General features: G+C 44.4%; 1 protein-coding gene across 1 annotated transcript in view; it reads right to left on the minus strand.

Annotated features, from left to right (window-relative positions):
* Positions 1-17,391, minus strand: part of SUSD6 (sushi domain containing 6) — a 48,193-nt gene that overhangs the window by 16,867 nt on the left and 13,935 nt on the right. The window contains exon 2 of the mRNA XM_018565086.1: positions 16,325-16,482. Within this exon, the coding sequence (XP_018420588.1) occupies positions 16,325-16,436 (112 nt within the window). The 5' untranslated portion in view covers positions 16,437-16,482. The remainder of the gene's footprint in view (positions 1-16,324; positions 16,483-17,391) is intronic.

Raw genomic sequence — 17,391 nt, forward strand, 5'->3', positions numbered from 1 at the left:
ACACACACACACACACACACACACACACACACACACACACACACACATATACACACATACACAAAGGCCAATGTATTAGCCTGGATTTGTGGGAGGGGTTCGCGCACCCGCAGCCCTTAAAAGAGGTCAGGCCACGTCAGCAAGCACGTACGGTGTAGAACACTTCCGGCATCATTATCCTGCAGTCAGCGGCGATACGTCACTTCCGGGTGGCAGTGTAAGGTACCGCTGCTATGGCCGGCCGTTTGTTACACAGGGCCGACGAAGCGCCCTTGTTTCTGCGGATTATTTACCCTGTTTTTCGTCCAGGGACGCGGATCTGTACGCGGGAGGCTTTCAACCAACTAGGTGGTCGAGCAGGCAGTGGAGAGGCAGAAGGTAATAGCCGGCGCCAGTAGGGGGAAGGGGGGCATGTATACCCGGGCGCAATAGGGGAGAGGCCGGTAGTAAGGACGGCAGCTGGCAGTTCCTGTCGGCGCTCTGGAGCCTAATCAGATTAGTGCTACAGGGGAGGCATGATCAGAGACCCCTATGCATTCCAGGGAGACATTGTGCAAGGCAAGTAACGAATTTAACAATAGTACTCTCGAAGCAGCATGCGGAGTCCAATTAACATGTACGCATATTACACCTGCTTCCGGTTAATCATGTTGACGGGACCCGGGGGGCAGGGGATTCCGGGCGTCATTACACTACCAGTGCGGTCAGGGGGGTATCATATCAGTTAGGTCTGTGGTGGGGGCCATGCAGCATGAGGGGGAGTTGGGCAGCACCACAAGTCATAGTGGCAATTGTTTCCCGGTCACATACAGCAGGGCAGGCGTACGATTTCCTCACGCCTCTCATTGGTATCACCACTTCGGGTGCCACATGGTATAGGGTGCGCCTCAGGAGCAGTCATAATCGGCTTCCGACAGCACGGCAGGACATGCATATGGCCTGCACCACTCAGGCTGATCGGCTCAGGGGGGATTCGCTCAGGTACACCTCGGTAGCTAGCCACTTGGTGCAGGTACCCGGCTTGAGCATTACAGAATATTTGTGAAAACATAGAACGTTGCACACATTACGGTGCATTATTGCAAATACACTTCCTGCATGCACTCATTGTAGGTTTTGGCATTTTCGGAGGTGATGAGGTCAATGGTAATGTCAAGGTAGTTCCTCAGCCTCATTCATTTTCATTTTACATACTGATGTTAGGGTTGGACGTCACATGGTTAGCCAGGACTCTGTCCCCATGGATACGTGGCCCCCCGGGGGGCTGTGACACCCGTTACAGGGCTGGGGGGAGGGGGGGTTCTTTTCTCAGCATTTGGTTATGTAATAATGCATGTACACCAAGTGCATATCATTAGTTATGTCTCACGTTTCAGAGAGTGAGGATCTGGCCTTCATACCGGCAACGCCGTCCAGAGGTTCCGAGCAGGGGAGCACCCAGTCGATCAGGGCATGGACTATTCCCAAACTCATCATTGAGTTGCGGAAGAGAGGCATTCAGTTTGCGGCCTCCGCTAGGAAGGCGGAGCTATTTAAAATATTTCCCCCAGCAGCGGCGGCTCAGGTCAGGTGTCATTGACCAACATTCATGCATCGCTACACGACATTACTACGTCTTTGCATGACCTACAACATAGGACAGAGAACTTAGAGAAGCAGACACAGGCGGTTCCTGCTGCCGCGACCAGCATCCCCTCGGTTCTCCCAGGGACTTCTGCAGTTCCGATGTCTTCCGATACAGGTATGGTGGCCAGTGTCCCTAATATTACTCTGGCACACTTTGTTCCGGCCAATTTGAGGAAGGACATATTGGAAGGGAAAAATGTGAACCTGGCATCTCTCCTGATAGCGGCACATGACGTGACTGACCACAAGGCATTTGCTTTGCGAAGAGGTGTCAGTTATACTAAAAAGCTAAGGACCCCAGGTTGAGCCGAAAACGTACCATACCCAAGTTCGTGCTAGCATTCGGGGTCTTTAGAGATGTAGTGTGCTCAGTGACCCCCCGGCCACAGGGAGGAGTTGGACTCATATATTCACATAGTTTATTGTAGTAGTATTGGGGCTGCCTCAGCGGCCTCCCGGCATGGTATCCTGGCCCATGTAATCAAGCATCTTGGCAGGTGGACTTCGTCCTGTTTCAACAGGTATTTACCCAATACTCACACGGAAATGGCGGAGGCCTTTTCGAAACTGGCAACTTAAATGTAGTAAAGAATAAAGACATATTTTCATTCTAAACGGTTTGTGTTTGCTCCCTTATTGGCAGTACTGTCCACACGGACCATGGCACACTCCAGGTCAGTAATATAAAATGTAAAGAGCAATAGCAAATGGTGACAGATCAGCGTTCTTAATTGCAACTTGACTTTAAAAAGCTAATTTCCCCTTCCTGTGCTCTGTAGAAAATCATTGTCCTGTGTATTAAATTATCACAGAAGTCTTCCTCCAGCCTATATGAATATAAATCAGTAAACGGTTCATCCTACACAGGAAATAATGTAAATGTGCCAGGTTAGGAAAGTCATTCTCATCTATAACCTCAGTCCTATAACGCTATAGCTAAATGCAGATGACTTTAGACACTGCTTCTAAACAGCACTGCAGCCTTGTGTAAAGTGGAAGCTGTTAAACAAAAATTTGGGATTAGGAAGTTTTTTTTTTTTAATTATTGCAGATGTACTAGGTCTCTTCTGCAGAAAAGGTTTCTTGCCTTTCTATCCGCCATGCTCTTTAGTGTGTACACCAAGTACAGTTTGTACAATCCCGCCATGTGGCGGGATCAACAAACTCCTGTGCTCATGCATAAAAGTTACATCATCCCGCCCCGGCCAATTAAGATGGCTGAAGATGCTGGCGCTGAAGACCGAGCTTGTGCACATATTTTTCCAGGAGCAGAGAAGTTTAGTTCAGCTTTAAGCGGTGCAAAATCCTTCTCTGAGTGGTACTTGGGCCCAGTTAGAATCTCGCTTGGAAATGGTTGTTTTTTTCTGAACGTTTGCTCAATTTTTAATAGTTAATGGGGTCAAAGTGATGATCGTTTTCAACCATAGTGATTCATTTTTTATTTTTTTTTAGGAAACTCCATTCAGTCCAAAATCGAATGTTAAAATCAAACAAAAACATTTGTCAAGTCACTGAATGTCCCCATAGATAAGAGTGCGGTCTGTAACCTACATGAGGAATATCTGTGATGTTAAGTGTCTGATTTGGAGTCTTTCAAAGAAGATTAACCATAAATGCATGGATTTTAGACCGGCCTGCTGAATGCACAAGATTTATTTTAAGGTTCAATTTACAGGCTTACTGCTGTGAGTTTGGCCCTGTGTGCCTTTAAATCATTACGATAAAGTGTATGTGTAGGCAATAAAATTTTAAAAAAACACATTTAGCACATCACTATATCACAGACAAAATGATCAATGTTTTTTCCCCTTTTTAAAAAATGCAAGTACAGAAAGATAACTGTTTATCTGCCAGAAGTCCAGTGAACTCATTTGCTTCTGTGCTGCACTGAAATCCCAATCAATATTATTAGTCCTTCCCAGTTCATGTCTGTGGACGACAGAACCCCTTCTCCTAGGTTATAGAGCTGAGACGAGGGGCGGGACTTCTGTAGCAGCAGCACTTCCTGTTCTAGAGTGACAACTTTTCTCCTCCATAGAATGAGAGTTGTCATCCTAGGAAAGGAAGTGTGTTAGTGGTAGGATCACCAGGTGAAAATAAGGGATGTAAAATCCTAGAAAGAAAATGAATGCGGCCACCACATCTAAAGACTGGCAAGCCGGAACATATTACATTTTTGTTCTCAGGTTTAGATAATTACAGTGGAACGCCACATTTATTTTTTGGTTTTGAATGGAGAAAAGTTAGAATATCTATCAGGTCTCTTTATCCAAAACGTAAAAAAAGAAAAATGGGGTTAGCTTTTAATAAAAGTAAGGATACTGTAAGCAAAAGTTACCTAAAGGACACCCAGAAAGTGTATTTCTGACTTCAGGAGGGGGGGGAGTCAAGGCATGTTTTTTTAGAAGATTGCGTCACAGTTGAATAGTCAGATGTACTGAACAATGCTCCATTAAAAGAACCAAAAGTAACTTTTCTATGACATTACATTTTTTTTCCACAAAGGATTTCAACACATGGAAACATGACTCAGATATTGAATGTAGGAAAAATATCAAGAAGATTTAGGTGATCTGAAACCCTTCAGCACTGTAGATCCACACTTAATGAGTTTGTTTGTTTGAAATCGCCCCATTTCATTAATTTTTATTAGGTTTCATACCACGGCCCCTCTCCTCCTATTTACGGGTATCTCCATTGCCTAGCAGGTTGCAAAGGAGACACCCGTGGGTGCACGCTCCCGGTCAGGAACTGAGCCGAGCTGTGTGCGTCCACAGCGTTTGACAAGCCCCACCCCTACTCCCGTCATCTCTTCTCACAGCAACCTGACAGGCAGCAGTGGTCAGCCTATCGCTTCACTGCCCTCACTGCATTCGGTATCCCTCCTATACAACCCGGAACTTCAGGGAAGCAGCGCAGATCGTCTTGGAGCCGCCAGTGTTTGGAGGTGGGGGGCACGCAAAGGTACTGGACCGTTTTTTACCTTAATGCAGAGAATGCATAAGGGGAAAACCCGCAGAACCTTTAGTATTACTTTAATTCATTAATGTGCATTAATGGAATTGTCAACCAGGCAGTAGGCCCTAAAATCGTACAGGCAAATTCATGAAAAACTAGAGAGCCGATTCCAATAAGATGTATTCCATGTTTTAAGTTTGCGGTAATTGATATAAAATGAATTGGCTGTTGTGGGCAAGATTTTTACTTCTGCTGTAATCTTCATGAATTAGGCCCATTCTCATCTGTTTGCCACTTCGGATGCTTGTTATGAGAAGCAATATGTAAATGAGTTCTGGGAGGCGAACACGGAAATTTGTGGTTAGCATATACAAGATCACAAGACAACAAAAAGTAACTGACAGACCACAAGAAGACCTGCAGACATCAGTGGTAGGAAAAACGACACAGCCATAACCGTCACAGAGACCAAATGAGGTTGAAAAATGGATGCCATGACAAAACATCTGTGGGCTGCAAATGCCAACCTACTTTTGAAAATTCTACTTGTCTGGCAGTTTCTGGAATCAACACTTCTGAATTAGAGACTCGAAGAAAAAAAACCAGCATATGAAAGTAATAGGAAATTGAGAATTTCTTGTCTTTGTACTTATGCAAGGTCAGTGAGTTCAAGTACTGAAGACAAATGATCATGTGACAGTCATGTGACTATCGATTCCAGGAGCAAAGGTCTGCAATAGCAACCCATATAATTCCCTTTACATTCACCAAAAAGGCATGTACACATATATGAACCCAAGACCACATACACTTTTATCTGGAACTAGGGATGCGCCGACACCGATATTGGTGCCAATACTGGGCATATTCACAAGTACGCATACTAGTGAAAATGCCTTTATACTGGCACTAAACTTTTAAACGGAAGCCCGCAATGTAAACAGGCGACGCCATTCACAGGAAGGCTGCTGAGGTCCCTATCAAGGTGCCGGCAGACTTCCTGTGAATCTCAGTTCATGTTTACAGCACCAGTCGAAAATCTCCTCCTCCTTCATGAAAACCCGCCGCCCACAGCCACCTGTGAGACCGACCAGGACCACTGGTGAGACCCGGCATAGCCCACCAGAGACCCCCCACCCCCACAGCCCTCCTGAGATCCTCTGCTGGAGACGTCAGGCCGGCACTCTGGAGCAGCACAGAGTATGTAGCTTCATATTATTTTGCATTAATGTAAAATGCATTGCTGGAAATTGTAGTCCTCTCTGGCGAATGGTATTATTCTGTATACTGTATTGCTGGGATATGTAGTTCTCTCAACACTTTACTAAAATCATTAGTCTGTGTTGTTTTAGAAAAAAAAATTTCACATGACACACACAAAAAAAAAAAAAGGTATCAGTAATTGGTATTGACGAATACTTGAGGAAAAGTATCGGTACTCTGTCTGGAAAAAAAAATGGTATTCCTGCATTCCTATCTGGAACCAATGTCTTGTGATCACACAATTCATCAGTGACTCCCTACAATGAGAAAAATAATGACACAATGGCTCCAGCAGAGCTGCATTGCGGCCTCCCAACTTTCTTCATAATCTTGTTGCAGCCTGTGTCCACACTGGAGAGTTCTTGCCCCATGAAATCTCCCGACTGGGATACAAACAGCAATTAAACACTTTTCAGTAAAAACAGGAAGCGTTAGAACCACTGCCAGGTTATTCTTACTGTCTGTGACTTCCTGTCCTGGTGTTCCTGGTGATGGTGAGACAGGAGGTAAAGGAGAATCTTTCCAATGAGGATGTAACTGACAATAAAAACCCGACAGTGGTTTATACCTTCTGCATTCTATCCAAAACTATAAAAAAACGAGCACTGGAGTAACACGGCAACATTATGGGGGTTGCTTTCAGATCGTTTCTCTCTAACCGAATCTTTATATTGCCCTATGTGAAAAGAGCAAGCAGAGCGAGGGAGAAAGGTGGTGATTCCACCCCTGAATAAGTTACTGAGCTTTGTAAATGGGCTTTGTTTTTCAGCAAGGCAGTTAAAAATGACACTAAACTCAGGAGTTAGATCTGAAAAATACATTCAAGTACCTTATTTTTGTGTCACTCAATCATCTCTGAATTCATGCTGACACTGTCCTTCCTTCTGTGGGGGGTGGGGGGGCGTGGTTTGGGTTTTTTTGTTACCCCCATGGTTCCTGTGCGCATTGTAAAGTGGCCACCACTCCAAGCTCACTCCTGTGGTGGACTACAATCTCAATACAAATTACTAAACTGAACAAGAGATGTAGTTCATCACAGGAGCAAGCTTAGAGCGGTGGCTACTTTACAACACACGCAGGGATCATGGGAAACAAAAGGTAGCCACCCTCCAGAAAGAAGGACGGTGTCGGCATGAATTCAGAGATGTTTTGAGGATCTACAGCTGTGAGTGCACACAAATAAACATTTTTGTTAATAGTTAGGGTACTTGAATGTATTTTTAAGATTTAACTCCTGAGTTTAGTGTCACTTTAAGATTAGTCTGGTAAACAGCTCTACCTCATGACTGCAAATATAAAAAATGTGCAATACCTGGCTAAAAGCAATTTCTTTGTTTTCTCTTTAAGTCCTCAACAAAGGAATGATTAAACAACAAAAAAAAAAAGATATACAAAAAAACAATACCCTGTTTCCCCGAAAATAAGACCTACCCCGAAAGTAAGACCTAGTACTATTTTTCAAGATTCCTGTAATATAAGGCCTACCCCGAAAATAAGACCTAGTTTGGTGGTAGCGTGTGAGGGGGAACTTGCAGGAGAGATTGCATCAGCCTGCAGGGACATACTGTATTAAGGGGATGACAGGGGACTCCCTCCAGACTTCACCAACTGCGGTCCCCCTGAAGGCACTGCTTAATGTAATGGTACTGTACTATAATGTGTACCGGTAAATGGTACCGTGCTTTACCGCGCTGTCCACTGTCTGATGTCCCCACTGCTGCACCGCTGGTACCACTGTCCCTGGTGGCAAAGGAAGCCTGCGCTGTAGAAAGCAAGGCTGCGGCGGCGGAGGGAGCAGAGCCGCATTAGCCGATACTTCCTCTATAGCGCCGGTTACTGTGACAGGCGGAGAGATACCAGATAACTTTGGATTGTTGTACATTTTGTTGCACATTAAAAAAAATAATAAGACATCCCCTGAAAATAAGACCTAGTGTGTTTTTGGGGGGCAAAAAAAATATAAGACAGTGTCTTATTTTCGGGGAAACACGGTATAATCCATTTTAAATAGGCGGCATGTCAGGAGTAGTGTGTGTCTGTGAAGATGCGGTTTCATTGTTAATTATGTATCAGAATATCCAGAACTAAGTATTCAGACTGTACAAATATTAAATTACAGCATCAAGGGTATATACACTGTAGAAGATCCAGCCATAATGTAAAGTGTACACAGATACTGCACAATGACATTAAAAAAAGTCTGAGAAATGATGGCTGGGATTTCCCTATGAGGAAACCACACTGCATTTCTGGCTTTCTACTATATGCTTCCCAAACTATTTGCTTATTCAGACCTCTCTTGGGAACATAACTGGTAGTGCCGCCCATATCACGAAGTACAAGATAAAATCTGAAGCAGAATGAAAAACATGGGTACAGTGCAAATACAATTGACGTTCAGGAATGCTTGTGACATTTCTGAAAGCCAGACAATACTAGTTTGGAGCGGTAAATGTATTTGTTTTAGACATACTTTGTTTAAATCAAAGTGTGATCCATTTGGTCTGGTAATGAAGGTACATGATGACTGCAGTATAGACGAGGGGTATATAAGGGTGTGAGCAAATTAACTCATCAGAAGGGAATGCGGCCTGTAAATAAGAGGAGGAGAATTTCACGCAGCTATAAAAGCCTGTATTGTGTGCAAATAGTGTTCATGACTTTGTTTGGCAACACAGACTACAGGTATCAGGGTTTACCTAGTCCATTATGTCGCTTAAGGTGTGGGTCCAGCCAAAACCAATATATCAGTTTTTTGCTGGATGCGGGCAGGCTACAAAAATGTTTTTTTTCTTAAAGTCAAAATAAAAAACTCAAGCAGAAAGAACGAGACTATTGTAGTGGCCATATCAGATGGAAGACACTGTGTACTTATACACGAAAATGTAGCAGGCGGAGTCTAAAAGTATATCTAAAGCCAAAACTGTTTTCCTAGATTTCAATAGAATAGCTAATAGCTATACCCTGTTAGGGTTTTTATTTAAAAAGGAGAACTATGAGGTGAGTGCTTTTCACTCACCTCATAGTTCTAGCCGACCTGTGACAATGTGACTTTCACAGGTCGGCTCAGTAGATCGGGAGGTAAGCGAACACATACCGGCGTTCGCTCACCTCTCGATCCTGTCACGGCTCTCTGCCGTGACAGGGGGAGGGGCTTGATTCCTCTCTCCCCGATCCGATCTGCCAGCGCTGACTGGTGGAATGGACGGGGGAGGGGGCGGGAACAGCTGGCTCTGCCTCTAGATAGGCAGAGCCAGCTGTCACTCACGCAGCTGGGCGGATCCCGTCGTCTAAGTCCGGATCCGCTCCGGCGTCTCAGTATACCTCGAGCTGTAGCTCGCGGTATACTGAGCCTAGGGTAACGGGAGGACGCTAGTTTGTGTCCTCCCGTTACCCTAAGGAGAACTATGGGGAAAAACACTGACCCCATAGTTCTCCTTTAATGATATGTTCTTTTGGGGAGATATTCCTTAAATTCCTGTCCTGACACAGCATGCAGTGAAAGACAGTTGCCCCGACTGGAAGATCTCCCCTCTATCCATGTTCTAGTTAGGGCCTATTCACACCTATGTGTTTTTGTTTTTTTTTACCCCTGATGTGTTTTCCATTGAAATCCATAGTCTAATTTTTTGGTGGAACAATGCTAAATGCTTGAAAACCATAGGGGGGGGGGGGGGGGGAGGGGGGAAAGTTACCCTTTCCCTCTGTAATCAATGACGACTAAAGGGTGGCCATATACCTTATAACTAGGGATGCACCAATACTAGTATCGGTGCCGAGTATTTGGGCGAGTACTCGTACTCACCCAAATGCTCCCATGCCTAGACCGATACCTGAGCTATCGGTATCAGGAAGCAGGGCACCCAGTCATTACCCACAACTCCGGCTTTCCGATTGTCGAGAAAGCCGGCTTCATGCTCCATCGTCACCTGGTGATGAGGGAGCATGGAGGCGGCTTCCTGGCCAATCAGGAAGCTGAGCAAAGAGTCATTACATGGCACCCAGCTTCCTGATTGGCCAGAAAGGCGGCTCCATGCTTCGTCACTTGGTGACGAGGGAACATGGAGATGGCTTCCCTGCTAATCGGGAAGCCGGGTGGTGAGTCATTACATGCCGCCTGGCTTCCTTAATGGAACTTCTGGTATCGGCATCAGCGAGTACCAAAAAAACGATATCGGTGCATCTCTACATAAAACCATTATGCAACTTTTTTTTGTCCAGACATCTCCGTTTAATTTTCGTTCAAACAGCCCATCATGCACAGACCAATGTAGTTCACAATTAACGTTCGTCAGCACCACTAAATGGCCGACTTCCGTCGATCAAAAGAACAGATTTTCATTTGAGCATGTGCAGTTTTCATCCAGAGGTTTTTGTTGTACAAAAACGCCACTAACCCGTCAATTTTCATCCAGAAAGTTGTAGTTGTACAGTAATTGAAGTTGTGCACTTCCCATCAACTGGCAAATTTTCAGACAAAAATGCGATTGCAGACAAAAATCTGCAGATAATTGTAAGTGTGTGTGGGCACCTTCACAAGGAAACCTGGCAACAGAGCAGCTTTTTCAATCAATGAGCGACTGGGAATGTCCAGCCCTTATGCTAAAACTGGAAGAGCTATCTTGCATACTTTGCAATTACTCTGCCATTACTCAGCCAATATTTAAACAAGGATTAGAATGCAATAATGCCCACCAAGGGAACGTTTGCAACCACTGATGGCAACAAAGACAAAACAAAGACTGTATTGCTAAATGCAGAGAAGTTCTAAACGCGGTCATGTCAAGTCATGCAGAAATGTTGTCTACAGCTGAAAATGAACACAAAGCATACATACATACAGCATACAAGTGGTCCATCAAAATGTAATGAATGGCAATATGAAACAATGAAGAGCACCACAAATACAACATGAAAAACACATACAATAAAAACTGTTGGAGATTGGTATTTTACACGGATAATTTTTAGCATGCATAAAGAAGCAATTCAGTTCATATTGGTCACTAATTAAAAATTCATTCTACCTCCATATACCCGATTTTACAGTAGGATACAACGATCTCTGAAAGGGCCCCCTCACACCTCTCTGATTATGCATGTTTCTTTGTACTTTGACGTGCATTACGGTAAGGAAGACGAGTACATTGATGTGCCGGTGTGCTAGTTGTAAGGGATGTTCAGATACCAGTGCCAATATTTGGCATTTTCATGAGAACTACCAGGGTTGCAGCTGTGACTGGGCCCTGGCACTCCACCACTGTCCTGAAATCATTAGTCTGCATTAGGGATGCACCAATACTAGTATCGATATCGGTGCCGATACCGAGTACTCGCACAATCAGGAAGCCGGGCGCCGTGTAATGAGGCAGCGCCCGGCATTCTGATTGGCCGGGAAGCCGGCTTCATGCTCCCTCGTCATCTCATGACGAGGAAGCATGGAGCCGCGTCATTAGACAGCGCACGACTTCCATGATTGGCCACCTGGCTTCCTGAATGGGACTTCCGGTAATTGGTATCTTCGAGTACCAGAAAAAAAAATATCGGTACCAAAATACCGGTATCAGTGCATCCCTAGTCTGTATAGTTTTGGAAAAACTGTCACATGACACTAAACAAAAATGTATCAGTACTTGTATCTATGAGTACACGGACAAGTACTGGAACCTGGAAAAAATGGTATTGATGCATTTATATACACTCTGAATCATGTACATAATGTATCAAATCATCAATTAAAACAGGGATGCAGAAATCCCAGGAGCTCCATAACCAGTGCTCCTTGAGGGCCCTGTCACACCATATCCAGTGCGTTTTGGCACTGGATTGCATACATCAAGCCGGGCCACGTTCTGGAGTATGTCAATGGCACCGCAGATATGCCACCTGCCCACAGTGCGATTGCCCACACTGGAACGCGTGGTACATGAATGCCCTCCATTCCGTTGCAGTGCGATTGGAAAAAATAGTGTATGCAGTATTTTTTTAGATCGCACTCCACTAGAACGGAAGGCATTCCTGTACCTCGCATTCCGCTGCGGGCGATTGCACTGCGGGCAGGGGGCATGTCTGCGGTGCCATTGAGATGATGGCATGGCCACGCCCCCTCCCCAGAATGCAGCCCCGGCTTGGTGTATGTGAACCAGTGCGTTACGGGCTCGAACCACGCCAGAACGCAGTGGATATGGTGTGATAGGGCCCTAAAAATGACAGCTGCCTCCCAACTTTTGAGTTTTTCTCTATTCTAGTCTTGGAGCTGAAAAAGTATCTGTACTTGTACTGAGTACGGTACTTGGTATCTGAACATCCCTAGGTAGTTGACACTGTGTATGTCAATTGGAGTGCCATTCACAAACACAATGTCTGCACATATACTGAATGTTGTGGTGCGCTGCAGCAAAATGTGTAAAACCGCAGGTTTTAACACATTACCACCCAAGGAAGCGTTAATCCAGTTTTATAAATGTGACCAAATTCTGGTCGTCGCCACACAAACCCTGGGGATTATTTGCTACATTTATAAGTCAAAAATAGCCCCACAGAATATTACTTATGGCTGTGTATATCACACTAGTCATACCAAAAATACAGGCAACCATTCTAAAAAGGGTGAACTTGCACAGGAATGATCTTTAAAAGGAGAACTATGGGGTTAAGGCTTTTCACCCATAGTTCTCCTTAGGGTAACCGGAGGACACAAACTAGCGTTCTCCCGTCACCCTAAGGTCAGTATACCGTGAGCTACTGCTCGCGGTATACTGAGACGCTGAAGTGGATCCCGGCAATTATGTCTGGATCTGCCCAGCTGCGTGAGTGACAGCTGGCTCTGCCTATCTAGAGGCAGAGCCAGCTATACACGCCCCCTCCCCCGTCCGATCCGCCAATCAGCGCTGGTGGATCGGAGCGGGGAGGGGGGAATCCAGCCCCTCACCGGTCACGGCAGAGAGCTGCGACAGGATCGAGAGGGGAGCGAATGGCGGTATGTGTTCGCTCACCTCCCAATCTACTGAGCAGACCTGCGACAGTCTCATTGTCACAGGTCGGCTAGAACTATGAGGTGAGCGAAAAGCACTCACCTCATAGTTCTCCTTCTCCTAAACACCAGGAGGACACCAGTTTATTCACTAAGCTGACAAAAAAAATTATTAACACCGTGGCGTCCCCTTTCCTTATCATACCAGACCCTTTAGGTCGGCTAGGAATGTTAGGGGGGACCTCCAATGTCAAAAAGAAAAAAAAAGTGGGGTTCCCCTACAAAGTCTTAGCAGACTCTTTAGTTCCGGTAAGAATTTAAAGGGGGACCCCAATGCCAAAAAAAAAGTGGGGGACCCCTCTACAATTCCATACCAGACAGTGGTCTAGCAGAGTAGGAAAGAGGGGGGATGGGGGGGGGGGGGGGGGGGGGTAGACAGAAATTAGCGCACAGGCTCCCCCCTACTGCACCACACCAGACCACATGCCCCCAAAATGGGGAGGGTTCTTTTCCAGGGGGAGACCCCCTGGAAAAGCCCCTTGTCCCCATGTTGATGAGGACAAGGACTCTTCTTCACAACCGTGGCCTAGGAACTGGCCAGAGCAAGTCACTGATCACGGGACTCGCTACGTCCATTTGTTTACATGCCATTTGAGCACAGAGAGCTGTCATGGAATGCAAACAAAAGGGTAGCGCGAGTAGTGACGTCACAACTCGGCCCATTGGTTTACTTTTTTTTTTGCATATCCGGGATCCCCCCTAACATTCCTACCAGACCTTATATTGCCTATGGCTCTAGCTGGCCTTTTACTAATACAGATTAAGGCCACCGTGTTAGCCTTCAGCTGCCTTCCTCTCCAAGTTTTCATTTGTGAGGCCCACTTTGACTTCAGGGAAGGCTGAAAGTACAGGACAAATCCACTGGATCCTTAACCACCAGCAAAGTATCAGCTGTACATGCGATGGCCAACATGAGGCAGGGCATGACACTGCCTAGTACAAAAGAAGTAAAAAATGCTACTGGCCGGTTTACGCCTTTCACTCTCAATTAACTCTGAGACCCCAGCTCTGGAGCTATTGAAATGCTAATTAAATTACATCCCAGTCCCAAACACAGAAGCTGCTGGTGTCCTCAGTAAACAGATGGCTGGGTCAGTGCAGTGCCCCAGGGCCACCCTCAGCATCAATCAGACCTTCACATAGAAGCAGCAGAGTCCAGACTGTGCCCTTTGTGTATATAACATCTAGACAACAGTGTAGTGACTCAAACTAGAGAGTTCCCTCTGCAGCAAAACGCATAGGCATCATAAGTACTTTCTCTGTCCAGAGAATTACCAGCAGGAAATGACAACAAAGTCATCACCCTACACCCATCACCCTAAAAATGAAATGGTCAGCATACCAAACATCCAGATCATCATTCATACTCCCATTTTACCAGGAAAAATTTATTTTTCGCTCCTTAAAAATTACAGCAGGCATCTAACTTTTAAGGTTTTCTATAGTTGCTGTCAATGGAGCTGGATCCTAAAAAAAAAAAAAAATCCTCCTGGCTTGCTTCAGAGAGATTGGCTTTTAGGTTCTATATTAATGTATCCGCCGCTAGTCTAGGGGGACTAACGTTGAAATAGAAGGATCTAACCCTTGTCTTAATTGTGGTAATGACCATTATGGCAATCTTGGTCAGTGGTATAACGATCATTTAGAATTGACATATGAATGTCTTTTGTGAAACTGATGTCATTGACACTCCCCAGAGCGTCAATAACTCACCTAATCAGAGCTATAAACAGAATCTAAAGTTATTGCCAACGCCAAGCCGGCAGGTCAGAGAAAGGGGGAGGGGCCAAAAATTATCACTGAATTCCAAGGTTCATGTAAGTGACGTATTCATATGTATTACTGCTATAAATATATATATATTGCATTTTACATTTTGGAGGTTGCACATTAAGCAAAAAACAAAAGCTGACATTTAATGCTTTTCTGATCTCATGAGGAAGGTCATTTGTTTATGTCTAAATAAAGAAAACCCTTGAAACATACCTTCGCAGAAATGAAGAAGGGCAACAGGTTTAACCTGTCAGAGGTATTACATGACACACCTTACAGGTATCTAAGCTCAGAGATTTATTTGCATAATTTAACCTGGACAAGTATCTGTGTCTTGTCTTTGTACAGAGGTCACTTTTCTATGCCAACTTTTAGTTCTAGATTCCAGTACCCCCAATAATAAGCCCTGATGCACTTTTGTTACCAGTCACCTACCAATTCACACCACCCCATAGTTTCCCCAAGATTTTTAACCACTTCAAGACCAGGTGTTTAGACCCCCTTCCTGGCCAGGCCATTTTTCAGTATTCAGCGCTGCAGTACTTTGACTGACGTTTATTCCGTCATGCAGCGCTGTACTGAAAATCGCTGCAGAGTGGTAAAAGGTCAAGAAATATCATCAGCTGACAGCAGTAAGACCAAGCACTGGATGACAGAAAAATACCTCCACTTAAACTGTCAGTGTTACAAGCACTTTGGAAAATATATATTTTTAGAAGTTATGGAGATATTTTAGGGCTGCAAATGGGAGTTGATTACCTCCAATTGACGTGTGTTTGAATGAACATGTCAGTATTGTGCCATTTACCACAATGGTGCAGTGTGGATGACAATTTTAAAGGGTAAGTCCACTTTCCCAGGTGAATTTGGCAAAATGGAATTACCCCCTTCCCAACCCTCCCACCATACTTGCCTTCCCCTCTGCCGCTACCGGTGTACTGCCATGTAGTGCAGCCCTGCACTCTGGATTTTTTTTAATTTCATTCGCAAAGGATGAGCACTCATTGGTCAGTGCTGACCAATGAGGAGCGCTACTCATTAGTCATGCTGACCAATCAGTGATTACCATTTGGGAGCAAAATTTAAAATCCAGGAGGGCAGGGCTGCGCTACAGGGCCGTACAGGCTAGAGATAGTACAACCGTACAGGTAGAGGGGAAGGAGCGCTCACCGAAAGGTAAGTACGGGGGGGGCTAGATCGGAGGGGGTAATGCAGTTTTCCCAAATTCACCTGGAAAAGTGGACCTAACCTTTATGGCCATGTATGATCTGCTTTGCATTGGGTTACTCTAAATAAATGCATTTCCTATTGGAGATGTGCTTTTATTGCCGGCAAAGAAGATCAAATGCAGACTTTTGCTTCCAAAAGCAGGTAAAAGCTTGTGCTTGACAGCAACACCCATGTACACATGCCCTAAAATGTGACACTCCTGTGCAAACATCATCATCACATTTGATAAACGGGCACTATCTGGTCATTTTAGGTCATATGACAGACCATTGCATCTTTCAAGAACACAGAACATATACAAAAAGACAACCTCAGTTTTATGCTAAAGCTTTAATTGCACCAATACATTGATAATGGCAAAGTGTTTCTAACTCTATGATGCTGGATTATCCTGTGCAGATGCAGGTAATATTAGCATGCCAAGTACTTGAATTCACTTACCTGAGCTGAAAGTGTAAGGTAGATAGGAAAGTAGCAACACTAATACTCCACTCCTTCCTGAGGACCAGACTTTATACCACTGGCTTTTCCCTGCTGATACTTGCTGGCACATCTTCTTAGAATAAGGTAAGCCAAGGGGCAGATATGACAACCAGCACCTAGTCATGAGAAAATAATCCACAGATCAGGATACCGGAAAGAAAGAGAGATTCATTACATGAAAATTTGATTCTGTGATACTGAGGTTGTTATAGTCGAACACCAAAAAATTAACAAGGACACAGATTAGTAAAGTTTGCTATGAACTGTAGACCAACAGCTGTATTGGAACACATTTCATTGCCAGTTTGTTCTATTATTGTGCTGCACACCGTAACATTGTAACAAACACCTCCCACCCTATAAGTAGCAAGTGCCACCACATGGAAAACAGAGCATTACCCTCTTGCTGGCCGATCCTGATAATTAAGATACTCAAGCAACACTACCGGTTCCACACGTTGTGCTATTGTTCACCATCAACCTGTATTATTAGAAAAGGCCACCGCAGCATTCCACAAAAGATAAATAACAGAGGACCTGTTCACACCTATGTGTATAAAATAATGTGCTTTAATTATACTTGCAACTCATGATTCGAGGAGAAGTTTTAGCATGGGTTCGTGCACATTCAAAAATATGTGCTTTTTGCGTTATTGTTATTGAGGGACAGTGATTATCCATAGTGCAGATGGACTGAAAAGGCAATATACATGTGTAAACCATTCATTTCAGTGTGCTTAAAGCCCAATTAACGATGACCTATAATGACCTATATACAGTATTCTGCCATTGGTAAAACACTAGATTGGAGGATTATTATAACCATTTAAAATGTATTAATGATCCACCGAGTTAGAATTTAAGTATATATTACCTTGCAATGCACTCTATCATAGGTGACATTAGATGCCACATATGCACCAGTGGACATGGAGTCTATTTGCATGCATTAGTCTTCCTTTTTTTAAACTTATAAAATAGTGTTACTTTTGTTTCTATATAATCATTATGACTATATATATATA

Source organism: Nanorana parkeri, unplaced genomic scaffold (assembly GCF_000935625.1).
Source record: "Nanorana parkeri isolate BGI_ZX_2015 unplaced genomic scaffold, ASM93562v1 scaffold812, whole genome shotgun sequence".
NCBI classification, from domain to species: Eukaryota; Metazoa; Chordata; class Amphibia; order Anura; family Dicroglossidae; genus Nanorana; species Nanorana parkeri.